This window comes from Cynocephalus volans, chromosome 6 (genome assembly GCF_027409185.1).
Source record: "Cynocephalus volans isolate mCynVol1 chromosome 6, mCynVol1.pri, whole genome shotgun sequence".
Lineage (NCBI taxonomy): Eukaryota > Metazoa > Chordata > Mammalia > Dermoptera > Cynocephalidae > Cynocephalus > Cynocephalus volans.
The window spans coordinates 97,111,852-97,138,838 of NC_084465.1; the positions used below are offsets into that span (position 1 = coordinate 97,111,852).

Sequence of the window (26,987 nt, forward strand, 5' to 3'; positions counted from 1 at the left end):
CTAATTGGACTGATGGGCGTGTGGTCGGCTTCTGGCCTGGCTGCGACCTCCCACCCGCCCCGCACACAGTCGCAGGCCCGCGTCAGCTCGCCCGTTTTCGCGGGCCTGGGGTTTCCGCTCCCCTCTGGGCCGACCCGCGAGGCTCGGGGTCTTCCATATTTAGCCGGGCGGGCATCCCTGCGCTGGAGGCTCGCCCTGGGAGCGGCCTGGTCCGAACCCCGGCTTCCCATCCGGAGGCGGGGCCCGCGCCACGCCCTGAGCCCGCCGCCCAGGCCTCTCCCGGGGAGGGTCCCGGCGCCCTCCCGCCCGCGCCGCTCGGCCGCGATGCTCGGCCGCAGCCGGCGCCATGGCAACGCCCGGCCCGCCGCCCGCCCGCGCGGCCCGGCTACTCACAGCGCGGTGGCGCCCGCGGGGATGCGCAGCTCGGGCCCGAGCGTCCGCAGCCCGCGGCCCGAGCAGTTGACGCGGCAGGCGGCGCCGGGCGCCGGGCCGCAGAGACAGGGGGGCGTGCACGGCCCGCAGCCGCGCCCGGGGTCCCCCGCCAGCGCCCCGAGCCACAGGCCCAGGCCCAGGGCCAGCGCCAGGCGGGCGGGCGCGGCGGGCGACATCGTCAGCGCCGTGCGCGCATGGCCCAGCCGGCCGAGGCCCGCCGCGCGCCGCGGCTCAGACGGGGCCCGCGGACGGCATGGCGGGGCGCGGGGCGGGATCCGGCGGCGGCCGCGGCCTGTCTGCCTGCGTGACGCCCGCTCAGCGCTCGGGCCCAGGCCGCGCTCCGGAATCTCGGCAGACCGCTTGCGCGCTCGCGCTGCAGTGCGGGCCCCGCAGGCTCCTCCTCCTCTCGGCGCGAAGTGAGATGGGGCGGGGCGTCCTCAGGCTGCGCTCCCTGTGCGGCAGAGTTGGGTGGACCAAGGGACCGGGCGCCTGGAGGCCCCGCCCACCACACTGCAGAGTCGGCTGCGGCGCGGAGTGGGTGGGGTGTTACCAGGCTCCGCCCCCGGGTGCTCAATGCTCTTGGTTGGGACGAGGTGGGCGGGGCGTGAAAGGCTGGAGCCCTTCTCCCTGCGGCGTAGGCCCAGCTGCGGGATCCGCCCCCTTCGGGGCGGGCCCCCCCCCCCCCCCCCCCCCCCCGCTCGCTGTCCTCTCTCCGCCCGCGCCCGACTCCGCCGCGGCCCCTGCTGCGCCAGCCCGCTGCAGCTCCCCGCCAGGTCAGCAGCTCCCGGCCTTCCGCTGTCACAGCACTCATAGCACCGAAAACACCAGCAGTAATACCTACCGCGGCCGACGGTTGGCGAGCGCCCGCTTCCCAGGGCCTGCGTCCCTCCGGATGGCCGCAGTCCCCGAGCGCAGGACGCAGTGGGCGCTCGATAGGCACGTGTTGCATCATCTCGTGGGGCGCCGCCAGGGCGCCGGCGACGTGCAGCGGCTCGTCCCCGCTGTCACGGGGAGGACGCGGTGGCACGGAGGGGACTGTTTGGCGCTTAGAGAGGCGCAGTGCCCGCAGGCCTGCCTGCTGGGGCGCTGGGAGGCGCCCCCATGGCTTCCGACCTGTGTGCTGCTTGCTCCTCTGTTCCTGGCTGCGAAGTACTCCTTGGTGTGGCTCTGCGAGGGGCTCTTGTACCTCCTGTGTGCGTGTGTTTAGGAGTTCGTCACAAAACCAATGTACGTGTGTGAGCATAGAATCCAAGACGACCATCGTGGATGGACCTTGAAAACGTTAAAGCCAGACACAAAGAACCACACATTATGTAATTCCATTTATAGGAAATATCCAAAATAGGCAAATCCATAAAGACAGGAAGTAGATTAGTGGTCCTAGGGCCTGCGGGGAGGAGGAATGAAGAGTGATTGCTAATGAGTAAGGATTTTTCGGGGGGGGGGGGGGGGAGTGATAAGGGTGTTCTGCAATTAGACAGCTGTAATGGTTGCACAGCCTTGTAAATGTACTAAAAACCATTGAACTGTGTACATTAAAAGAGTGAGTTATTGGGGCCGGCCTGCGGCTCACTCGGGAGAGTGTGGTGCTGATAACACCAAGGCCACGGGCTTGGATCCCATATTCACAAAAGTCAAGATATATCTTCACATATCAACATAAAAAAAAAAAAAAGGGCCGAGCCCGTGGCGCACTCTGGAGAGTGGGGCGCTGAGAGCGCGACGACGCTCCCATCGCGGGTTCGTATCCTATATGGGAATGGCCGGTGCACTCACTGGCTGAGTGCCGGTCACGAAAAAGACAAAAAAAAAAAAGGAGTGAGTTATATGTTATGTGAATTATATCTCAATTTTTATTTATTTATTTTAACTTTTCTTTCTTTTTTTCTTTTTTCGGCTCTACACGCACATAATTTTTAATCTTTTTTGTTTGTTTGTTTTTTAAATTTTATTTTATCGATATACAATGTGGTTGATTATTGTGGCCCATTACCCAAACCTCCCTCCCTCCTCCCTCTCCCCCCTCCCACCCAACAATGTCCTTTCTCTTTGCTTGTCATATCAACTTCAAGGAATTGTAGTTGTTATGTCTCCCCCCCCGTTTTTTTGTTTTTGTTTGTGTGTGTGTGTGTGTGTGTGTGTGTGTGTGTGTGTGTGTGTGTGTGAATTTATTTATTTATTTTTAGCTCCCACTAATAAGTGAGAACATGTGGTATTTCTCTTTCTGTGCCTGACTTGTTTCACTTAATATAATTCTCTCAAGGTCCATCCACGTTGTTGCAAATGGCAGTATTTCATTCATTTTTATAGCTGAGTAGTATTCCATTGTGTAGATGTACCACATTTTCCGTATCCACTCATCTGATAATGGACATTTGGGCTGGTTCCAACTCTTGGCTATTGTAAAGAGTGCTGCGATGAACATTGGGGAACAGGTATACCTTCGACTTGATGATTTCCATTCCTCTGGGTATATTCCCAGGAGTGGGATAGCTGGGTCATATGGCAGATCTATCTGCAATTGCTTGAAGAACCTCCATACCATTTTCCATAGAGGCTGCACCATTTTGCAGTCCCACCAACAATGTATGAGAGTTCCTTTTTCTCCGCAACCTCGCCAGCATTTATCGTTCAGAGTCTTTTGGATTTTAGCCATCCTAACTGGGGTTAGATGGTATCTCAGTGTAGTTTTGATTTGCATTTCCTGGATGCTGAGTGATGTTGAGCATTTTTTCATATGTCTGGTGGCCATTTGTATATCTTCCTTAGAGAAATGCCTACTTAGCTCTTTTGCCCATTTTTTAATTGGGTTGCTTGTTTTTTTCTTGTAAAGTTGTTTGAGTTCCTTATATATTCTGGATATTAATCCTTTGTCAGATGTATATTTTGCAAATATTTTCTCCCACTCTGTTGGTTGTCTTTTAACTCTGTTAATTGTTTCTTTTGCTGTGCAGAAGCTTTTTAGTTTGATATAATCCCATTTGTTTATTTTTCCTTTGGTTTCCCATGCTTTTGGGGTCATATTCATGAAGTCTGTGTCCAGTCCTATTTCCTGAAATGTTTCTCCTATGTTTTCTTTAAGAAGTTTTATTGTTTCAGGGTGTATATTTAAATCCTTAATCCATTTTGAGTTGATTTTAGTATATGGTGAGAGGTATGGGTCTAGTTTTATTCTCCTGCATATGGATATCCAGTTATTCCAGCACCATTTGCTGAAGAGGCAGTCCCTTCCCCAGTGAATAGGTTTGGTGGCTTTGTCAAAGATCAGATGGCAGTAAGTGTGTGGGTTGATTTCTGGATTCTCTATTCTATTCCATTGATCAGTGTGTCTGTTTTTATGCCAGTACCATACTGTTTTGGTTATTATAGCTTTGTAGTATAGTTTAAAGTCAGGTAGTGTTATGCCTCCAGCTGTTTTTTTTTTGCTCAGCATTGCTTTGGCTATGCGTGGTCTTTTATTATTCCATATAAATGTCTGGATAGTTCTTTCCATTTCTGAGAAAAATGTCTTTGGAATTTTGATGAGGATTGCATTGAATTTGTATATCACTTTGGGTAGTATGGACATTTTCACTATGTTGATTCTTCCAATCCAAGAGCATGGGATAGCTTTCCATCTTCTTGTATCCTCTCTCATTTCTCTCAGCAGTGGTTTGTAGTTCTCATTATAGAGATTTTTCACCTCATTGGTTAACTCAGTTCCTAAGTATTGTATTTTTTGGTGGCTATTGTAAATGGGCAGGCTTTCTTGATTTCTCTTTCTGAATGTTCACTATTGGAGAAGAGAAATGCTACTGATTTTTGTGTGTTGATTTTGTATCCTGCTACTGTGCTGAAATCATTTATCAACTCCAAGAGTTTTTTTGTAGAGGCTTTGGGCTGTTCGATATATAGGATCATGTCATCTGCAAACAGGGACAGTTTGACTTCATCTTTTCCAATCTGGATGCCCTTTATTTCCTTCTCTTCTCTGATTGCTCTGGCTAGTACTTCCAACACTATGTTGAATAGGAGTGGTGAGAGTGGGCATCCTTGTCTAGTTCCTGTTCTTAAAGGATGATATTGTTCCCATTCAGGATGATATTGGCAGTGGGTTTATCATATATGACTTTAATTATGTTGAGATACTTTCCATCTATACCTAACTTATAGAGGGTCTTTGTCATGAATGAGTGTTGAATTTTATCAAATGCTTTCTTGGCATCTATAGAGATGATCATATGGTCCTTGTGTTTGATTTTATTAATATGGTGTATCACATTTATTGATTTGCATATGTTGAACCAACCTTGCATCCCTGGGATGAATCCCACTTGATCGTGGTGAGTAATTTTACGTATGTGTTGCTGTATTCTGTTTGCTAGTATTTTAGTGAGGATTTTTGCATCTATATTCATCAAGGATATCGGCCTGTAGTTTTCTTTTTTGGTTATAACTTTACCTGGTTTTGGTATCAGGATGATGTTTGCTTCATAGAATGAGTTTGGGAGATTTGCGTCTGTTTCAATCTATTGGAATAGTTTGTAAAGAATCGGTGTCAATTTGTCTTTGTTTTTTTTTGTTTTTTTGTTTTTTTAAAGATGACCGGTAAGGGGATCTCAACCCTTGGCTTGGTATTGTCAGCACCACGCTCAGCCAGTGAGCAAACTGGCCATCCCTATATAGGATCCGAACCCGCGGCCTTGGTGTTATCAGCACAACACTCTACCGAGTCAGCCATGGGCCAGCCTTCAATTCGTCTTTGAATGTTTGGTAAAATTCTGCTGTGAATCTTTCTGGTCCTGGGCTTTTCTTTGTTGGGAGCCTTCTGACAACAGCTTCAATCTCCTTTATTGTTATTGGTCTGTTCAGATTTTCTACGTCTTCATGGCTCAGTTTTGGGAGCTTGTGTGTGTCCAGAAATTTACCCATTTCCTCCAGATTTTCAAATTTGTTGGCGTATAGTTGTTTATAGTAGTCTCGAATGATTCCTTGTATTTCAGATGAATCAGTTATAATATCACCTTTTTCATTTCTAATTTTTGTTATTTGAATCTTCTCTCTTCTTTTTTTGTTAGCCATGCTAATGGTTTGTCAATTTTATTTATCTTTTCAAAAAACCAACTTTTTGATTCATTGATCTTTTGTATTGTTTTTTGGGTTTCAATTTCATTAAGTTCTGCTCTGATCTTAATGATTTCTTTCCGTCTGCTAACTTTAGGTTTGGATTGTTCTTGTTTTTCTAGTTCTTTAAGGTGAAGTGTTAGGTTGTTCACTTGCCATCTTTCCATTCTTCTGAGGTGAGCATTTAATACAATAAATTTCCCCCTTAATACTGCTTTTGCAGTATTCCACAGGTTTTGGTATGATGTATCATTATTTTCATTAGTTTCAATAAATTTTTTGATTTCCTGCTTGATTTCTTCTTGGACCCATATGTCATTAAGTAGAATGCTGTTTAATTTCCATATGTTTGTATAGTTTCCAGAATTTCATTTGTTATTGATTTCTAATTTTAATCCATTGTGGTCTGAGAAAATACATGGGATAATTCCAATTTTTTTGAATTTGTTGAGACTTGATTTGTGACCTAATATGTGATCTATCCTGGAGAATGATCCATGTGCTGATGAGAAGAATTAATATTCTGAGGTTGTTGGATGGAATGTTCTGTAGATATCTGCCAAGTCCAATTGGTCTAGAGTATTGCTTAGATCTTGTGTTTCTCTGCTGATTCTTTGCCTAGATGATCTGTCCAATATTGACAGAGGGGTGTTCAGGTCCCCTGCTATTATGGTATTAGTGTCTATTTCCTTCTTTAGGTCTAATAGAGTTTGCTTTATAAATCTGGCTGCTCCAACATTGGGTGCGTACATATTTATGATTCTTATGTCTTCTTGATGGATCAATCCTTTTATCATTACGTAGTGTCTCTCATTGTCTCTTTTTATGGTTTTTAGTTTAAATTCTATTCTGTCAGATATAAGAATAGCTACTCCAGCTCATTTTTCTTTTCTGTTTGCATGGTAAATCTTTTTCCATCCTTTCACTCTTAGTCTATGTGAGTCTTTATGCGTGAGGTGGGTCTCTTGAAGGCAGCATATAGTTGGGTCTTCCTTTTTAATCCAGTCAGCCAGTCTGTGTCTTTTGATTGGGGAATTTAAGCCTTTTACATTAAGAGTTGTTATTGAAAAGTGTTGATTTATTCCTAGTATTTTATTGATTATTGTTTGATTGTCTTAATTGTCTTTTGTTCCTTGCTTTCTGATTTACTGTTTGTTTTCTGTGTTTGTTGGTTCCTTAGGTTGTAGATAGCCTTTTTCTTTGTTTGTTTTCTCTTCATGAATGCCATTTTTATTATACTAGTGGATTTAGATTTTTCTTGGGTTTTTATGGTAGTGGTAGTTATTTTTCAGGTACCAAACCCAGTACTCCCTAGAGAAGTTTTTGTAAGGGTGGTCGTGTGGTGCTAAACTTCCGCAGGTTTTGTTTGTCTGAGAAATATACTATTTGCCCTTCATTTCGGAAGGATAGCCTTGCAGGGTAGAGTATTCTTGGCTGACAATCTCTGTCTTTTAGTATCTTGAATATATCATCCCATTCCTTTCTGGCTTTTAGGGTTTGTGATGAAAAGTCTGATGTTAGCCTGATTGGGGCTCCCTTATAGGTGATTTGACGCTTCTCTCTTGCAGCTTTTAAGTTTCTCTCTTTGTCTTTGAGTTTTGCCAATTTGACTATAACATGTCTTGGAGAAGACCTTTTTGGATTGAATACATTTGGAGATCGTTGAGCTTCCTGGATCTGAAGATCTGTGATTTTTCCTATACCTGGGAAGTTTTCTGCCACTATTTTGTTGAATATGTTTTCAATGCAATCTCCTTTTTCCTCCCCTTCTGGAATACCCATGACTCGGATATTTGAGCACTTAAGGTTGTCTGATATCTCTCTCAGATTTTCTTCAATGCCTTTGATTCTTTTTTCTTTTTTTTTTCGTCTGCTTGTGTTATTTCAAACAGCCCATCTTCAAGTTAAGAGGTTCTCTCTTCAACTTCTGCAAGCCTGCTGGTTAAACTCTCCATTGTGTTTTTTATTTCACTGAATAACTTCTTCAGTTGGGCAAGTTCTGCTACATTTTTTTTCAGGGCATTTATTTCCTTGTACATTTCCTCTTTCAGGTCCTGTATACTTTTCCTTGTTTAATCATGATGTCTAGCTGAGTTTTCTTGTATCTCATTCAGTTTCCTTAGAATTATTACTCGAGGTCCGAGCCCTGGCGCACTCAGGAGAGTGCAGCGCTGGGAGCGCGGCGACGCTCCCGCTGCAGGTTTGGATCCTATATAGGAATGTCCGGTGCACTCAGTGGCTGAGTGCCGGTCACGAAAAAGACAAAAAAAAAAAATTATTACTCGAAATACCTTGTCAGTCATTTCAAGGGCATCTTGTTCTATAGGATCTAGAGCTTGAGAGTTATTATCCTGTGGTGGTGTACTTTCTTGATTTTTCATATTTCTGGTATCTTTTCTTTGATGTTTATTCATTGTGGCAGGGGGTTTCACAGTCCACAGGTTTGACACTATTACTAAGATATTACTGTGGTTGCCAATTTGGTATGGCTACCTCAGTGACTGCTCTGTTGGCCACTAGTGCCTTGCGTGTGTGGTTGCCTCAGGTCTTGGGCCTCTCCAGGGAGCCACCTCTCTGGTCAGCTTGGACTCTGCCGGGCTGCTGGATCACGGGGCGGTACTGCAGGGTGTGTGGTCTCTGCTGAGCTTCCACCTCCCGTGCTGGACTTCTCCCTGTTCCGTATGCTCTGGCCTGGGCTGCTGGGATGCACCCAAGGCACCGCACAGTATGTGGTCTCTGCAGAGCTTCCCCTTCCCCTGCTGTATGTCTCCCTGCTCTGTGCGCGCTAGGCTGGGCTTGGGATGGAGCCGGGTGGTGGCGGTGAAGCCTACCTGTTGCTGGATCGCGCAGCGGTGGCCCCCCCACAGGGTGTGTGGACTCCACGGAGCCTCCGCCTCCCCTGCTGGACGTCTCCCCACTCTGTGCGCACTGGGCTGGGCTGGGAATGGAGCTGGGTGGCGGCAGTGAAGCCTATCTGCCAGATCGTGTGATGGCAGCCCCACAGGGCATGTGGTCTCCACAGAGCTTCTGCCTTCCCCGCTGGACGTCTTCCCATTCCATATGCACTTGATGGTATGTTTTTATAGTTTAAATCGGTTGATTTGTGGGAGAGAGTGACGCTAGGGACCATCTATTCTGCCATCTTGACCATAAGTCCTAGCTGGTGAGGGCCTTGATGGTGACAGTGACCCAGGTTTCTCACGCAGACCGAAGCCGATATCTCAATTATTAAAATAATTTATAGAAACCGCCGTTGGGCTATAGCTGCTGGGCCCAGGTGGGTGCCTGACCCAAGAGGGTGGTTTCTAGACTCCCTGTCTTGCTGTTCCTGAGACCTGGTACTAGGTTCCTCACTGCATCCTGAGGCTTTCCATCTTCCTTCCTCTGCTTAAACTAGCTGGAAACCTTCAGTACATCCACTGGCTGGGAGAGCTTCTCCCAGCAGGGCCACGGTGGGGCATACCGCAGCTCTGCTGTTCCCCTGGGCATGAAACTGCACTGGTATGCCTCCCTTTTCTGTGTAATGGGAATAATGATGCTACGTTTTAGGGTTGGGGGAGGATCACACAAAACCAAAGTATTCAGCACATCCAGCCCACAGCCTGCTCTCAGGAAAGACCCAAGGAAGAGTAGGTGGGACCGGCGTGGCAGATGCCAGGGAAGAACAGGGATAGGTAACCTGCCATGTCCTTGAGGTCAAGTGACCCAAGAGCAGACAGAGAAGGTCCCTGGCCTGAAGCCCAGTGGGGGTGGGGGGTGGACAGGGTTTCCAGATCAAACAGCTGTGATCTATTCTCAGGGCTAAAATTCCCTCCCAGGCAGAGGGAAGAACTTAAGTTAGACATGAGGAGGAACTTCCATCCTCACAGGGAGGGATTGAAAGTCTGCAAAACTTTCTATACAGAATTGCAGAGGGAGTTCTTGAGAACTAAGTTTGGAAACACTGGCATGAGGGCCTAACCCAAGGTGAGCTTGATGGTAGGGACAAGAGAGGGGGAAGAAGCGGGAGGTCCCAGTGGGAAGGAGCCTCAGGACTGGATGTGGAGACATGGAGAGGGAGGAGGCTCAGATGGGGCCTGCCTGGGGGCTGGGTGCCAGGATAACAGAGGGAGAGGCTGTTTGCTTGTTGGGGCTGCCCTGGGGGAGGAGGGTTGTGGAGAGAAAGATGAGTAAGTTCTTGACAGCTTGAGAAGGTTGCAGGGAGCAGTGGAGAAGGGGAGTGGAGATTTGTGGGGGTTGAGCACACCTGGAGCAGGTGGAAGACTCTAGAAGCTGGGAACCCTAAGCTGGAGTTGAGCAGAGAGAGGCCTTGGGGGAATCTGAGCAGGAGGGCCAGAGAAGTAGGAGTAGCTGAGGTGCAGTTGGTGGAAGTTGAGAGAAAGGTAAGGGGGAAAAAGCAGAGACAGGGATTTGCATCACATAGCCATTTCGGGGACACCTATTTATGAGACATTTACTACTTCAGGCAGAACATTTGAGTCTGTTGGTGCCCCTAGTGGACAGGGCTCCCCAGGGTCATCTCCCTCAACACTGCCATGTCACCTGCACATTGCTAACGTGGTGTTCACCTGAACTTTCCTGAGGGCACGCTGAGTGGAGGGGTTGGTAGGAAGCCAGATGCCAGCAGGTTGGTGGCAAGTGAGGGGGTGTAGATATGGCATGTGGTCCTCTGTTTCTAGAAGCTTAGCTATGAAAGAAAAGAGAGAGGCCAGGGACGAGAGAGAGCACAGAGCAGGGGCAAAGAGTTTTTCTTAATATGGGAGAGACTTGAACAAGTTTCCAGGCTAAGGCAAGCATGCCAGTAGGGAGGAAGAAGTGGACAACACAGAGAGAGAGAGAGTGGGAGGTTTGGTGGTGAGTTTCCTAAGAGATAGGAGACAGAAAACCCACATCCTTCATTTCCCCACCCATTCATTCATTGCCTTATTTCATTGAATTTTCAGAGCTCTAGAAAGTGGGTACTATTGGGGCCAGTCCGTGGCTCACTTGGGACAGTGTGGTTCTGATAACACCAAGGCCATGGGTTCCCTATAGGGATCCAAGGGGATCCCTATATAGGGATGGCTGGTTCGCTCACTTAGGAGAGCGTGGTGCTGACAACACCAAGTCAAGGGTTAAGATCCTCTTACAGATCATCTTTAAAAAAAAAAAAAAGAGTGGGTACTATTATCATTATCTTCATTAAGTGAGGCACAGAGAGGTTAAGAAATTTGCCAAGTCACACAGTAGGTAAGTGGCCGGGCTGGGTTTATATTCCAAACCCACGTTTTTAGTTGCAGTCAAATGACCAACTGATAAGATTCAATGACTCAAGACGAGGGGAGATACACCCACAAGAAATAGTGGTGCAAAGTGAGCAGAACTGATTAATCAAGTCTAGACGATTGTTTCAAGGTGGTGTGGAGTCAGATGCAATTGTTTGGAAAGGATTTCTGAAACAGAAAAGACGTCTATCTAAAGGATAAAATTAGGGCCGGCCCGTGGCTCACTCAGGAGAGTGCGGTGCTGATGGCACCAAGGCCCCGGGTTCGGATCCCATGTACGGATGGCCGGTTCGCTCACTGGCTGAGCGTGGTGCTGACAACACCAAGTCAAGGGTTAAGGTCCCCTTTCCGGTCATCTTTTAAAAAAAAATAAAATAAATAAATAAATAAATAAAGGATAAAATTAATTATGTGGAAATGTGATTCTAGACTATTTCAATAAACCTTGTGGTGAGACAGAGAAAATAAAATGTATCAAAGATCTTGTTTGGTTCAGGGAGGGATACATTGGAGAAATGTTTAATTCTTGATAAAATGTAGGCTTAAACATTTATAAAATTAAATCATTTCATTAACAATTAATGATACAAAAAAACAGCTAATGATAACTATTAGTGTAATAGAAAAGAGGAAACTAGAAGAGGAAAAAAGAAACAGGAAAACCTGATTAGTTGAGGAAAGGATTAAAAAAGAAACAATGGATCAGTATATTCATCAAAACACACAAAATAAGATAGTAGGAATAAAACCAAGCATATGAGTGTAATAAATAAATGTAAATGAGTTAAATTCTCATGTTAAAGGAGAAGATTCTCATATTGAGAAGAAACACTAAATCTAGGTAAATGTTGTTTACAGGGGCACAGATAAAACAAATAACCCAGAAAGGTTGAGAATAAAAAGGCAGGAAAATGCAAATACAAAGAGGGTAAGGGTAGCAGTATTGATACCAGAAAAATAGAACCCAAGGCAAAAGTGTTAAATGGAAAAAAGTCTGGGTTTTTTTTGCACTAATAACAGGTATAACCCAAGTAGACTATATAATGAACATCAACACACACAAAAAACTGTGAAATACACAAAGAATTTTAAAAAAACAAAATCATTTGGGGAGGCTTTATTACATCTTCCTTTGAATTTCGCAGATCACATAGATAATTCTCTCAGAAGTCAGTAACGATATAGAGAATTTGAGTAGAACAGTTAACAAGCCTTATTTTACACAAAACAGGGCTTATTAACTATTTTGGCAGTACAGATTCTGCAAGGTCAGAGGAAAGGGCTCAGGCAAGAATGTGGCCTTAGACAACACCACCCCCTAGAGGTTCTCCTGGGTCCTTTCGACTGTTTAGTGCACTGAATCTTGAATCTCGTCCATTTCTGAGGCTCCCTGAAAGCCCACCCTAACCCAGGATTCCCACCTGAGTAGAGAGGCCTGAAAAGTTGTCCAGGGAGGATCTTGGGACAAGGCTGGACATCCAGACAACCCAGATAATTGAAAGGTAAATGTGAAAGTGATGGACATGTCCTTATATTGATTGATGTACACCCATGATGGTTTCATGGGTGTATACATATGTCAAAACTTATCAAATCGTACACTTTAAATACGTGCAGTCGGGGCCTGGCTGACTAACCAGTTCAGTTGGTTAGAGCACGATGTTCTAACACCGAGGTCAAGGGTTCAGATACTCATACCAGCCAGCCGCCAAAAGTAAATAAATAAGTATGCAGTTATTGGATGCCAACTGGGTTTCAATAAAGCTGTTTTTTAAAAATCAAACCACTACGGGGCCAGACTGTGGCTCACTCGGGAGAGTGTGGTGCTGATAACACCAAGGCCCCAGGTTTGGATCCCATATAGGGATGGCCGGCTTGCTCACTGGCTGAGCGTGGTGCTGACAACACCAAGTCAAGGGTTAAGATCCCCTTACCGGTCATCTTTTAAAATAAATAAATAAAAATAAATAAAAATCAAACCACTTATAGGCCAGTCCAAGTACAGTGGTGTTTACAACTAATTAATCGCAACCAGTTACAGATTTCTTTATTCCTTCTTCACTCCCACTGCTTCGCTTGACTTGCCATTAAAAATTTTTTTAAAAAATCAAACCACTATGGGGTTGGCCTGTGGCTCACTCGGGAGAGTGTGGTGCTGATAACACCAAGGCCACGGGTTTGGATCTCATATAGGAATGGCCGGTTAACTCACTTGGGAGAGCGTGGTGCTGACAACAGCAAGTCAAGGGTTAAGATCCCCTTACTGGTCATCTTTAAAAAAAAAAATAATAATAATAAATAAATAAATAAATAAAAATAAAACCACTTATAGTGGCAAAAAGCAGGTTGGTGATAACTTACAGGGGAGGGGAGGGGAGAGAATTATCACAAAGGATCACAAGGGAATTTTGGGGGTGATAAATGTGTTTAATATTATGATTGTTGTTATGGTTAAAGGACTATATATTTGTGAAAAACTCACCAACTTGTATAGTTAAAATTGGTGAGTGTTATTGTATGTAAATTATGCTTCAATAAGCCTGATTTTATTTATTATTTTTTTTTTAAAGATGACCAATAATGGGATCTGAATCCATGGCCTTGATGTTATCAGCACTCCACTCTCCCAAGTGAGCCACAGGCCAGCCCCTCAAAAAACCTAATTAAGGGCCGAGCCCGTGGCACACTCAGGAGAGTGTGGCGCTGGGAGCGCGGCGACGCTCCCGCCACGGGTTCGGATCCTATATAGGAATGGCCGGTGCACTCACTGGCTGAGTGCCGGTCACGAAAAAGGCAAAAAAAAAAAAAAAAAAAAAACCTAATTAAAAAAAATCTAACCATATGTAAATGGAAACATCCTCTTTTATTTTATTTTATTTTATTTTATTTTTTTAAAAGATGACTGGTAAGGGGATCTTAACCCTTGACTTGGTGTTGTCAGCACCACACTCAGCTAGTGAGCAAACCGGCCATCCCTATATGGGATCCGAACCCAGGGCCTTGGTGTTATCAGCACCGCACTCTCCCAAGTGAGCCATGGGCCGGCCCTGGAAACATCCTCTTTTAAATAACTCTTGGAGGGGCTGGCCTGTGGCTCACTTGGGAGAGTGTGGTGCTGATAACATCAAGGCCACGGGTTCAGATCCCCTTATCGGTCATCTTTAAAAATAAATAAATAAATAAACAAATAAATAACTCTTGGGCCAAAAAAAATCAAAATTAAAATCAAATTATATAGAAATGAATAGTAATGAATATACATCAAAACAAATCTGTGGGATGCAGTCAAAGTTATACATGGAAAGAAATTCATAACCGCTTTTTGTTAGTAAGCATGAAAAATCAAACCAATATTATTATAAACTAAGCATTCATTTCAACATTCTAGAAAAGCAACTTTTAAATAAACCAAAACAAAGTAGAAGGAAGGAAATTAAAAAGTGAAGAGCAGAAATTAGTTATTTTAAAAGAAATCTGAGTACCTGCTAGCTGCCATAAAAAAAAAAAAAAGAGTAGAATTGATTAATAAAATCAAGAATTATTTTAGGGCCTGGTCAGTTAGCTCGAGGAGAGAGGGAGAGAGAAAAATAAAATATGGAGCACTAAGATTAAGAATGAAGGTTCATTATTATAAAAGAAAATTATGTGCAATAGTTTCCCTAAATTTTGTGGGGAGGGCGTTATTTGTTTTTTTTTTCAAGCTGGCCAGCACACGGTGGGGAGAACTTTTTGAAATCTATACAGGATGGTTATATGTGGGACAATACAAACTATAAAAACTGACTCATTCTTTGTTTATCCAGTAGATTAGAAAAAAAGGAAAAAAAACTGACACAAGAAGAAATTAAAAACCCAAATAGACCAATTACAAAAGGAAAAAGTTATAAATATATCAAAGAATGATGCCAGAAAAAGATGCTTAATCCGATCTTTCTGTGGGAAAATACTTTTTTTTTTTTTTTTTTTGCGGCTGGCTGATTCCGGTATCGTAACCCTTGACCTTAGTGTTACAATACCACGCTCTAAACAACTGAGCTAACCTACCAGCCCTCTTCACGGGCAAATTCTATCAAACACAGAAGGGTCAGATAATTGGGATTTTATTTATACTCTTAGAGAATAAAGTGCCAAAAGCCAATATATTTTATGCATATCTATGCATAAATATGCAAAGTATTTATTAGCATAATTTTGATACCTAAACAAACTGGACAAAGCACAGAAAAAGAAATCCCTAGAGCAGTGATTTTTAGGTCTATCTCAGCCACAGAACCCTTGCTTCAAACAAAATCACAAGGAAGAGGGCCTGGCCTGTGGCTCACTCGGGAGAGTGTGGTACTGATAACACCAAGGCCATGGGTTCGGATCCCATATAGGGATGGCCAGTTAGCTCACTTGGTGAGCATGGTGCTGACAACACCAAGTCAAGGGTTAAGATCTCCTTACTGGTCATATTTTAAGAAAAAAAAAAAAAAAACCCAAAAGGGACTTTACAGATGTGACTAAATGAAGGATTTTGAGATGGGGAGAGTATCCAGGATTACTTAGGTGGGCCCTAAATATAATCATCGGTATCTTTATAAGAGGGAGGCATGGGCTGGCTGGTTTGCTCAGTGCTCAGAGCATGGTGCTGATAACACCAAGGTCCAGGGTTCCATCCCTGTACTGACCAGCCTCCAAAAGGGAAAATAAAAAAGAGGGAAGGAGGCAGAGGGAGATTTGACAACAGAGGACTAGAAGGTCAGGTGACTACAGAAGCAGAGATTGGAGTAATCTGACCACAAGCCAAGGAAAGCTGGAAGCCACCGGAAGCTGGAAGAGGCAAGGAACAACAGATTCTCCTCTGGATCCTCCAGAAGGGACCAGCCCTGCTGACACCTTGATTTTAGCCTTTGAGATTCATTTTGCACTCTGGCTCCTGACTATAAGATGATAAATTTGGGTTGTCTTATATCACTGTCTGCAGTAACTTTTTTCAGTAGCAATAGGAAACAAATACAGACACCATTACCAGACCTAATAGTGGTCCACCTGAAGGGTGGGATCCGGCTAAGATGAGCAACTTTTATTCTCACCTTCGGCTGGCTGGTTAGCTCCATTGGTTAGAGGACAGTCCCATAACACCAAGGTCATGGGTTCGGATCCCTGTACGAGCCAACTACCTAAAAGTTAAATAAATGGATGAATAAGTGACTATTCTAGCCTTTATTTTCTGTGTTGTTAACAGGTCCATGAAAATCATATATTATTTTTATAATTAAGAAAAAAGAAATAATGCCAGTGGAGCACTTGGCCCAGAATGGGGCAGTCAGTGATTGGTGACCTTAGTCATTGTTAAGGTGACACAGGAGTTTGATTACTTTACCCTGATGCCTGTACCTGCCATGAGGCCACACGTGTTACTTAGTGGTGTCTTGGAGAGCCTGGAGCCACGAGCCCCACTCTGCCTCCTCCAGTGGCCAAGGGGATCTGCTCAGGGGCTGGAAGCCGGCACCGCCGAGCACAGGTCCCTGACCGTGGGAGCAAGGATGCTGCTGTGCTGGCTAGCAAGTGGTGCACATGACTCTGGCATGAGCTCATCTTCCTTTGTGGCCGAGCACCTCCACAGCTTTCCCATCTGCATGAGTTACCGAAGCTGCGTGGTCCTACCTGCAAGGGTACAGCTCTTTGCCTCTCTGCTTTGGCCCCACATGGATGGCCCCCTTCAGGCAGGGATGGACTTCCACCCCCACCTCCTGCCTGGCAGGGCCTCAGGGCCACAAAGGTGAGTGTGCTGTGGGGATGGGGGTCCTCTCAGGAGCAGGACTCTCATGTGGCCCCAGCACACCTCTGACGTCACCCTCTTTCTGAGGTGACTCAGTTCTTCTCTCTTGGGTGGAAGTCACATTCGGTGTTGCTGCAGTTCCTCTGACATCTCCATGGCAACGTTCACGTGGATTTCATAGAACATAAGGTGTTTGAGCTGGCAGGGACCTCAGAAACAAGCTCCTCCCGCCCCCTCATTTCATGGAGCGGGGAGCAGGTCCAGAGAGGGGACAACGCCACATGCCCAGGGTCACACAGCAAGCAGAGGACCCAGCCAGGGCCTCTGCCCTTCTAGCACCATTCCCAGCCCAAGAACACAGACAGCTGAGTCCTATAGGACTGACTTTTTTGGAGGTGCTCCAGGGGCACAAGCTTTGGAGGCTTTGCCACTGTCCCCGCTTGCCAAAGGGCCACTGAGTCTCTCCTGCTCAGTCACAGAACTCTGCCTTCAGTGCCTGGTGGGGCAGGAGCAGGCAGGGTGGGTCCCATCCTCAGGAAGCTCATGGGCTGTGCAGAGGCAGCACCCTCAGGAGACCCACTGGAGAGCATCCAGGGAGCAAGAAGTGCAGGCAGAAGGAGCCAGGGAGGTTTCTCTGGAGGAGGGGACTCTGAGCAGAGACTCCTATTTCTGCCTGTGCCCCCTCTCGCACACACAGGCCAAGGAGGTCAGACACCCAGAAGGACAAGTCAGAAGGAGCTAGAGGCCACGTGCAAGGGGACAGGGGTCCCGGGATGTCAGAGGGTGGAATCAGAACATCCCCAGGTCTGGCCAAGGCCACACTCCTGTCCTTTCCCACCAAACTGGCCCCTTCCCTTGCCCTTGCTGGCAGCCTGTTGTAGTTATTTAGTGCTGTGTAACAAACATCCCCAAATGAATCTGCAGTTCAGGAAGGGCTCAGTGGGGATGGCTCATCTGTGTTCTGCATGGCGTCCACTGGGGCTGTGGCATCCACCACCAAGACACCTAGCATACCAGTTCCCCTCCATGTGGGTTTCTCCACTGGCCACTTGGGCTTTCTCTCAGCGTGGCAGTGAGGTTCCAAGAACAGCTGTTCCAGGAGTCAGGAAGGTCTGGGGTCCAAAAATGGACACAGAGTCATTTCTGCTGTATCTGTTGGTCAAAGCAATCACAGTTCCTGCCCAGATTCAAGGGCAGGGGACACAGACCTTCCTTCCTCTTTGGGAGGAGTAGCAAACAAAGAGTTTGCCATCTCTACTCCACCGCAGCACTGTCTCTGTACTACAGACTCTAACTCTTGCCTCCTCGACTCAGGCCTGCAGATCCTCTCTCCTGGAGATCCTCTCCATCCCTATCACCTGTCCCTGGGTTACTGAAGTCCCCCTCACACTCATCTCCCTGTCCACCGGACCCACCCTCCATCCTCTCCTGCCACTCCTCAGTGTTATTGTAGCACAGTGTCCTCTCTCAGTTGCTCTGCTCAGAAACCATTCATGGCTCCCTATTTCCTGCTGAAAATTTTCCAGTCTCCTAGGCATAATATTCAAATTTCCCTTACAATCACCCTCCTACCTTACCAACTGGATTATCTCCCATTTCCTCCAAGCAACTGGACCACACTTTGGCCTCTTCAGCTCAAAGTGCCCACCTACTGGCATTCTGAGCCTGTGTACATTCCTGTCTCCTCTCCTGTTGGACTCCTATTCAACCTTCAAGCCCAGTGCAAATCCCCCCTCCTCCACAAAGCCATGCCGTCACTATTCAGTCACACTTGTCTTGCTCTCATTGCATGTTGAGGTACATTCGGCCTTCAATTCTTGTTAGCAATGACATGTCCTCCTAAAGTGAGGCCTGTGTTTCTTTTCTTTTTTGTTTTTATAAAGATGACTGGTAAGGGGATCTTAACCCTTCACTTGTTGTTAGCATCACGCTCTCCCAAGTGAGCAAACTGGCCATCCCTATATAGGGATCTGAACCCGCGGCCTCGGTGTTATCAGCACCACACTCTCCCAAGTGAGCCACAGGCCAGCCCTGAGGCCTGTGTTTCTAACTCATATCTCTTTTGCCAGTTTAATAACTGCTTATTGAGGCCTGGAGCTGGCTGCCAGGGATACAGCAATGACCAAGACAAGCTGCTTCCTGTGCCCAGAGAACTTACATTCCAAAGAGTCAAACAGATGGCAAACGGGGGAACCAAGAGACATAATGATCAAAGATTAGGGGATGGCTGGAAGGCAAGAGAGTGGAGGGGGGGAATGATGCAGGCACCCAGAACTCCCCATTTTCTAGAGAAATCAGAGACCTGGATTTTTATGCAAACTCTCTTAATTCAAAAGGTTGCTGGGGGGCCGGCCCGTGGCGCACTTGGTAGAGTGCTGCGCTGGGAGCGCGGCAACACTCCTGCCGCGGGTTCGGATCCTATATACGGCTGACCCGAGCACTCCCTGGCCGAGTGCCGGTCACGAAAAAACGACAAAAAAAAAAAAAAAAAAAAAAAAAAAAAAAAAAAAAAAAAGGTTGCTGGGGCAAGTCTATCTACTCTGCCGCTTGAAGCTCCCTTCCCCTCTTGGCCTCTCACTTTCTCTGACTTCCCTGCCTCCTTCCCTCTTCCTGGTCAACCCATCCACACTCACCACTAGGATGTCCTACTTGCAGCCCCTGTCCCCAAAGCACTCAAACTCCTCAGGATTTCCATGCCCTGGGCAAGCTCTGGGCAGCAGCTATGTGGAGTTGCCTGTCAAGACCCCTGGGCCAGTGGGCATCAGTTGTTGAGGCCACCAGCTGAGATCCTGGGCCAACCATCCTAAAGTTGACCTCAAGGGGGTGGGAAACCTGGAGTCACCAGGGCTGCAGCAGTGGGAGCCTAATGCCCCTGCCCCAGGACCCACTCCATGCTCATCTGGGGATTGGCCTGGAAGAGGTGGGCAGAGGAAAGAGACAAGAAAAGGAGGCCTGGGAGGCTCTGAGAGGGTCTCCCCAGGTTTGCCACCCCCCCCCAGCTCTGATGGGTCTCTGAGGGATGAGTCTCCAGGGGAGTCCTGGACCAACCCACCATGGAGCAGTTTATATTCTCTAGAGCTGAGTTCCTGGGGCCAATTCTGGCTCTTCCATTTCCTAGCCTGGCAATGTTGGACAGATCCCCTTGCTTTTCTGGGTGTTGGTTTCTCCATCTGTACATTGGGGACGATAGCAGCACCTACTGCACAGGATAGCTTCGAGGATGATGTGTGCCTGGTACATGATAGCCCTCAACACAGGGCAGCTCTCCATAGCCAGGCCTCTTGAGGAATCACTCTCTGGCACTGTCCCTCCATCTGTGTTTTCTCAGACCTCTGAGCCCAGGAGGTAGCTAATTATTTGGGCTCTGGGCACTGCCAGCTGGGAGGGCTCTGGCCTCTGAAGGGCCCAGGGTTCTGGTGACAGCTGTCACCTCTTTGGGGACAGCCAGGCCAGCTCCCAGAGGAGCACTGAGAGGCATCCCATCCCAGCAGCACTCTTCCTCTGCACCCACTGTCCCCAAGGTCTGATTGCTTCAGTCTTGTTCTCAAAAGCCAGGGCATCTTGAGTGGGGGTGCTGGGACAGGGCTCCAGTCAGCCCAGGTGGGGAGGGAGTGTCAAGCCCTGGAGAGGGGTTTGCCAGGGACCCGCCTGGGGTTTGGAAAATCAGCACTGGCCACCTTGGGGTGGAGCCTGGGTGGGAAGTCTAAAAGTGGCCCGCCACAGCTTGGAGGAGGGGCCTCCCACCTCCTAGACCCTTGAGGGCGGAGCCCCAAGGAACGGGACCCTCAGAGGGCCTGCTGTCGGCTGACACCGACTTCCTTTTCCTCAAGGGTCGCCAGACTTCAGCGCAGCGGGAGGGCGGACGCTGGGGGGGAGATCCTGCGCCGGCTGTGTCCTGCTTCTGATAACCAGCTGTCAGCTGCACGCAGAGCGCTCCGGTGCAGCCAGGTTTATTTGCCAAGCCGGATCGTTGGAGCTTCCTGGACCCGCCTGCCCTAGAGGGGACAGAGCAGAGAGGGCAGCGGGCCAGGTGGCAGACATCTCTGGCTGAGAAAGGCAGAATCCCAGGTGCCCACCCATGCAGGCTCTCCGCCTCAACACCCTCAACCAGGACTCCTGCCAGGTCCGGAGGCCGCCCTGGAGTGTCACTGGGCTGGGTCAGAGTGGGTGGGGTGGTGCACAGCGCGCAGAGGGGACGCAGGATCCCGGGGTGCTCCCTCACCCAGGCCAACCCCCACACCCCGGTCCGAGGCGGCCAGGGTCCCGGGGCGGCGCGTACCGGGGCAGTGCTGGGCCTCCAGCCCCCGCCCACGGAGCTGCCGGTCTTATTTGCATGTCCCCGCCCCCCACCGCGGCCATTGGCGGCGGTGGCGGGAGGCCGGGCCTGAGTGGCTGCGCGGCCCGTGGGGCGGCGGGGGCGGGGCGGTAGCGGTGCGCCCGGGATGCCGCGGCCGCCGCAGCAGCCGCGGGACGGCTGCGAGTCCGGCTCCCCCTCGGCTGGCGAGGGGAGCAGGACGTCCCGGGGCGCGGCGGCCGCAGCGGGAGCGCCCTGAGCGCCCGCCCGCCATGTCAAGGAAGAAGACCCCCAAGGGCAAGGCGGCCAGCGCGCCCGCTGCCTCCGCGCTGCTCGCCGCCAACGGGCCCCGGCCGGCGCGCCCCGGGACTGCGCGCCCCGGCCCCGCGGCGCCGCCCAGAGGGCCCCCGCAGCCCGGCCGGCCCTCTCTGGGCGGCGGCGGCGACTTTTACGACGTCGCCTTCAAGGTGAGTCAGGTCCCCCCCAGGCGAGCGCAGCAGGTGGCGCCCAGTGCGAACCAAGGAGGGAGGGGTGCGGGAAGGGGGACCGGGGCCCCGCAGCTTCTCGGCGCGGAGCTGGCCCGAGCGGCTCCCCGCAGCTGGGACGGCTGGCACGGTGCAGGGCGCACACACACACACACAGCTGTCAGCCCGGTTTTGGGGGACCCCACAGCTGGCAGGGCCTGCCCTCACCCCCTCCCCCAGCTGGCAGGACAGCACGAGGGGTCTGGCGGACGTCAGAGTCCGGCAGGTGTCTCTCCCCGCACCCTAACGCCTTCATCCCCACGCGGGCTCGTCTCAGCCTTTCCCATATGCTGCCTCTACTCACCCCCAGGGGCTGTGGGTCTCCTCTTTTTTTGGAAGGGGGAAGAGGTTAGGAAGAGGTTTGCTAGTTGGGTAGGGAGCATTGGGACCTCCCCCAGACCAAGTCAGAAGCTGTGTGAATTTGGCAGGGGTTGGCAAGACCATCTCTGGGTTTTGGAGCATTTGGCAGCAAGCTGGGGGGTGGGGGGGTCCTGCCTGAGTGCCTCTCCCTGTCCACAGACCTGGCCCCTCCTCAGGTCGAGATCTAACCCTAGTTTGGCAAATTTCTCCTGAGCCTTGCTGTATTTGCATCCCTGCTGGGACTTGAAAAAAACCCCTGCCAAAGAGGCCCCCACAGGTCTCTTAGGAGGTCCCCTGCTGCCAACCCCCTCTGCTCTGCTCTCCATTAGGCCCCAAATGCTCCCCTCCCAGATCAAGCAGGTGTCCATGACCTGGTAGTGGGAGGGAGTGGGAATAAATAGGGTCGTCTTGGATGGCAGAGACAGCAGTCACCACCTGCTGATTGACATGGGCCAGTTTGGAAGGAGACAGGGGACCAAGCCTTCCAGAGGCGGAAGCTGGGGGTCCAGGCCAGTGGGGACTGTAGCTGCTGTGGGCTGGGATGCTTCCACTCCTGCCCCTCCCCTGAAGCCCCTCTCTGACCAGATCAGCTCTGGGCAGACCAGATGTCCCCTCTGGGTGGGCCAGCGTCTCGACCCCCTTTGGCCCAGGGCTGACACTTCTGATCTTCCTGCCTGCCCTAGGTCATGCTGGTGGGGGACTCGGGCGTGGGAAAGACCTGCCTGCTTGTGCGCTTCAAGGATGGCGCTTTCCTGGCGGGGACCTTCATCTCCACTGTGGGCATCGACTTCCGGGTGAGAGTGGAAGCTGATGTCCTGGGCCCCACCTCAGCTCCTCCCAGTACCCCTGGGCAACTGGTTCTGTGTTTGCCCTGTGGTGTTGACGGCTCACAAGGTGGAGCTCCCAGCTGGGCCATCCACATCCCAGGGTGAGGCCAGTTGACATGGGACGCCTTAGCCACTGAGCTGACTGCTAACACCTGAGGGGCCCGGAGAGACCCCTGGACACTTAAGAGGGGGCTGCATCCGACTGAAGCAGAGATAGTTCCCCTGTGCCAGGGGCTGGCACTATGCTGAGGGGCCGTATCCTGTGCCTTGGGGGAGGTGGGCACTGGTGCCCCCAGGGTGGTGGCAGTCAGAGGGAACTCAAGGCCCATGCCCACTGTACAGAGGAGGCTCTGAGGCTTCGGGAGGTGCCAGGCCCACCCAGGTCTTACGAGAAGGCTCAGAGCCTGGGAGAGGGTGTTTCCCGGGCTTGCTTCGGGGAGAGGCCCCTGCCCTTGATGAGCAGATCCCCCAGCACCCTAAGCAGGGCCTGTGGGGCTCTGACATTGGAGCCCCCACCTCTGCCCAGCAGCCTGAATCCCATGTGCTGAGGTGCTGGTGCGTTCTTGGCAAACCCTGAATTTGCATTTTTCTCACCCTTTAATTAGACCCAGTTAGGAGGATGGAAGTGAGGCCTGTTCAGGGACAGGAAAGGGGGGCTCTCTCCAGTCTGGGTAGCCGTTCTCCACTCTGTTGCGGGCATCCAGCTCCCCTCAAGTCCTCTGGGATGAAGTAAGGATTGAGGTGGCAGAAGGGGCAGGTTAGGCCGGGGGCGGGAGTTCCTTTGCCTGTCGTCCCTTCACCCTTGGCTCAGGCAGGTGGTGAGGGAGGTGAGATCATGTGGTTTGCACCCCTGTTCAGGGTGCCAGGGGAGGCGAGGTGGCCTCCTCAGACCCCTCCCCAGCCTGGCAGATGGCTGAGCCAGGTTCCCTGGAGACCCAGAAGCACCCTGACAGCAGGAGCTTAGGGAGAGGGAATGGTGCAGTTCCAGCAGCCCAGGGCCTCTGCCTGTGGTTAGAAACCCCCCACCCCCACCCCAGCAGATGGAACTGAAGAGCTCTGCCAGGCAACAAACTCTGGAGTGCCGACTGTGTCCCAGGCACAGTTCTGGGCTCTGTGGTTACTGCAGTGGGCCAGACGGGCACAGGCCCAGCCCTCAGGAGCCCGGGGCCCAGCGGGGAGAGAAGCTTTTAAGTTAGAACAAAGGCTTTTAGCCCCTACTCTGGGCCAGACGTAGTTTTCAGTGCTCTAGTGCACAGTAGCTCATTAAGTTATTGGAGCAGCTACATGATGGGCACCCTGATTATCCCCATTTACAAACAGAGAAACTGAGGCAAAGAGAGTTAGTGACAAGCCTGGGGGGGTTACACTGTGGGTGACTTCAAATAAGTCAGTACCAGAGGCTGTAAGCAGGAGCAGCGTGTATAGAGCACGTGAGAGGATGGGGGTGGGGAGTTAGGGCTGGAGGTCCTGGGGGACAGGGAAGGGGAGAGTAACAGGACTCGTGGGCTGACAGGTGGCGTCAAGCTGGTGTACCCTGTCATGCCTCCAGGTGGGCAAAGGAAGAATAACCTGGCCCAGAATTGGATGCAGATCGAGTGTCCAACTCACAAGTCCAACATCAGGGCAACTATCTGAGCGGGAGAGAGACCTGGGCACCCTCTGTGCATAGGGAGAACTGGGCTGGGCGCCCCAAGGAGCACTTGGGTTTGAGGGGAACTGTGATCTGCAGTCAGAAGGAGGGAAGATGGTGAACAGGAGGGCCAGGAGGTGGTGTGGGGGGAGGGCAACAGCTCAAGGATGACTTCAGAGGCTTGGACAGGGACAGGACAGGGGACTCTCCAACTCCCTACCAGGTGACATGAGCTCAGTGCTGGCTCAGCACTGCTCCCTCCTCCACCCCACTCCGCCCCACCCTTGGGATTCCCTTGGTCTGAGGGTGATTGCTGGCTGCTTGTTTCAGAACAAAGTTCTGGATGTGGATGGCATGAAGGTGAAGCTGCAGGTGAGGTGACTGGGGGAGGGTGAACCGGGGGCAGGGGACACCAAAAAGGGGCTGGGCAGCCTGACCAATGCCTGTCACTGCAGATCTGGGACACAGCTGGCCAGGAGCGGTTCCGCAGTGTTACCCATGCCTACTACCGGGACGCTCATGGTGAGCCCAGGACCCAGGGTCCAGCCCCCAGGGAGTCAGTGGGGCAGCAAGTGAGAGGGGTGTGATGTCAGCACATCTGGTGACTAGGGGTGTCTACACATGAGGGTGTGGGTGACAGGGAGCCGCTGGGCCCTGGGGAGGTCCTCACTGCCCCTCTGCCCCCAGCACTGCTGCTGCTCTATGATGTCACCAACAAGGCCTCCTTTGACAACATCCAGGTCAGTGGCTTCCTTCTGGGTGGGGGGTGGGCCATGATGGGGCCTGGCCCCACCCCAAACCTCTTCAGGCAGGGATGGCATCAGGGTCCTCAGGGGCTCTGAAGACCCTGCTGATAGCAGGGAGCCATCTGGGCTCAAGATGGCTCAGGTAGAGTATGAGCTAAAGGGGACCTGGGTGACATGCCAGTTCCATCAGCTGATTCCTTTGGTGAGGTACCTGTAAGGCAGGCACCTCTGCCTGGCACAAGGGGTAGGGAATGGCCTGGAGGGGCTGAGGTTTGGGAGCCCCAGCCTCTGGCCTGGTCTCAGCTCTTCTCCCACAGGCCTGGCTGGCTGAGATCCAGGAGTATGCCCAGCATGACGTGGTCCTCATGCTGCTGGGGAATAAGGTGGGTGGCCTGTCCTGTCCTCTCCACCCTAGCCCCACAGGGCAGGGCAGGTGACGGGGGCGGGAGTGAGCCATGGGCAAGCTGTCACCACGACCCCTGTGCCTGGGCCAGGTGGACTCTGCCCAGGAGCGTGTGGTGAAGAGGGAAGATGGGGAGAAGCTGGCCAAGGTGAGTCAGGGCAGGGTGGGTGCTGGGGAGGGTGTCCCTGAGGTTGGGAAGTGTGGGATGTCCCTGCCAGGCCACCACCCAGCTGGCAGCAGCTGTCTGCAGGAGTACGGACTACCCTTCATGGAGACCAGTGCCAAGACGGGCCTCAACGTGGACTTGGCCTTCACGGCCATAGCAAAGTAAGTCCTGGTGGTCATCAGAGACTCCCCCAGACCCAGGGCCTGAGCCCCACTGTTTGGGTACAGGAGGCCACCTGGCTTCATTGTCACCCATGCTCTGCTCCGCAGGGAGTTGAAGCAGCGCTCCATGAAGGCTCCCAGCGAGCCCCGCTTCCGTCTGCACGACTACGTTAAGAGAGAGGGTCGAGGGGCCTCCTGCTGCCGATTCTGAACCTGGCTGAGCTCAGTCCCCCTCCAGAGGAAGCAGAAGGCTGGACAGAGGGTCTTCAGGCACTTCTGACTTTATTACCCACCGGCAGTCTTGATCCTTGGTCCCAACAAGTGGGCTTCAGAGAGCCAGGGGGTCTGCAGCCCCTTTCACTGGCTGTGCCGAGGCCTTGCCCACAGGAGGGGGCGCCATGCAAGTGTTTGGACCATGCCACAGCACTCTGCTGCCCCCTCTCAGGCATGCCCAGCTCCGAGGCTGGGCCATAGCCTCGCACCCCGTGTACAGTGCCTAACCCCTTAGAAAAGCCATGTCTTCACCTGCATACACTGCTCAGGCAGGGAAAGGCAGGACTCCTATCCATGCTTGGGACAGAGGGCTTTACGTCGTGTATTTATGTGTTCCAAGGACCTGGGCCACCTGCTCCCAGCACACCTAGGAAGCGCTGATTCACTAATCAACAGGGTCTTCCTCTTATGTGACCTGGGAGGACACCAAGGTCTGACAAATAACAGAAATGTCAGGAAACTAGGACCACCAGTCCTAGCCTGCTGACAAGGGCACCTATCAGGCAGGCCATGGCACCAGGCCCTGCCTGTCCACAGCTGACATCTGCAATTGACAAGCACGCTCCACCTTGCACTAAAATCATCAAGTAGGTCTTGATAGCGAACCTTTGTTTTCAGTCTTGGTGAATAAAGTTGTGTTTTCTGGAGTGTCTGTCTCATCCGTTTAAAGAAACTGACTTCTAGAGCTGAGTTTAGGGGACTCAGCAAGGCCCAGATGGATGCCACACCCCCATAACCGTGTTTTGAAGGGAGCACATGGAACCTGCTTGGTTAATGTCAGCTCCCTCCACAAGACCCAGTGTCAAACAAAGGGGCACTCAATGGCCTGTGCTGAATGAGAGCTCATGACCCGACCCTGGGACAAAAGCATAAAAAATAACTTTGACCTTACAGGCAAAAACCCTAAGGCAGTCCCAGGAGATGGGGTACTGGCAACGAACTTCCATTTTCATGACTTAACCCGTTCCCAAGATTGCCCGCGGACAAGCCGGTTCTCTGGGGTGCCAAAGACATACGAAAAATAATGACGCTGGGAGCAG

General features: G+C 50.6%; 2 protein-coding genes across 4 annotated transcripts in view; one reads left to right on the plus strand and one right to left on the minus strand.

Annotated features, from left to right (window-relative positions):
• Positions 1–608, minus strand: part of PKD1 (polycystin 1, transient receptor potential channel interacting) — a 44,815-nt gene extending 44,207 nt beyond the window's left edge. For all 3 annotated transcript variants that reach the window (XM_063100755.1, XM_063100754.1, XM_063100753.1), the window contains exon 1: positions 394–608. In XM_063100755.1, coding sequence (XP_062956825.1) covers positions 394–608 — 215 coding nt within the window. The remainder of the gene's footprint in view (positions 1–393) is intronic.
• Positions 609–21,035: 20,427 nt separating this feature from the next.
• RAB26 (RAB26, member RAS oncogene family) lies at positions 21,036–26,566 on the plus strand. The gene is made up of 9 exons (XM_063100352.1): positions 21,036–21,324; positions 22,425–22,535; positions 24,529–24,570; positions 24,654–24,720; positions 24,886–24,938; positions 25,262–25,327; positions 25,439–25,495; positions 25,598–25,674; positions 25,783–26,566. Exons 1-9 carry the CDS (start codon positions 21,130–21,132, stop codon positions 25,883–25,885), a joined length of 771 nt encoding a protein of 256 aa, XP_062956422.1. The 5' UTR covers positions 21,036–21,129; the 3' UTR covers positions 25,886–26,566.
• Positions 26,567–26,987: the final 421 nt, after the last annotated feature.

Bases quoted from the DNA above. Each gene is read 5' to 3' on its own strand.
- RAB26 (XM_063100352.1), top strand. From the start codon at position 21,130: ATGTCAAGGAAGAAGACCCCCAAGGGCAAGGCGGCCAGCGCGCCCGCT. The intron at 22,536-24,528 runs GTGAGAGTGGAA...TGCTTGTTTCAG, and splicing joins CTGTGGGCATCGACTTCCGG to AACAAAGTTCTGGATGTGGA. The intron at 25,328-25,438 runs GTGGGTGGCCTG...TGCCTGGGCCAG, and splicing joins TCATGCTGCTGGGGAATAAG to GTGGACTCTGCCCAGGAGCG.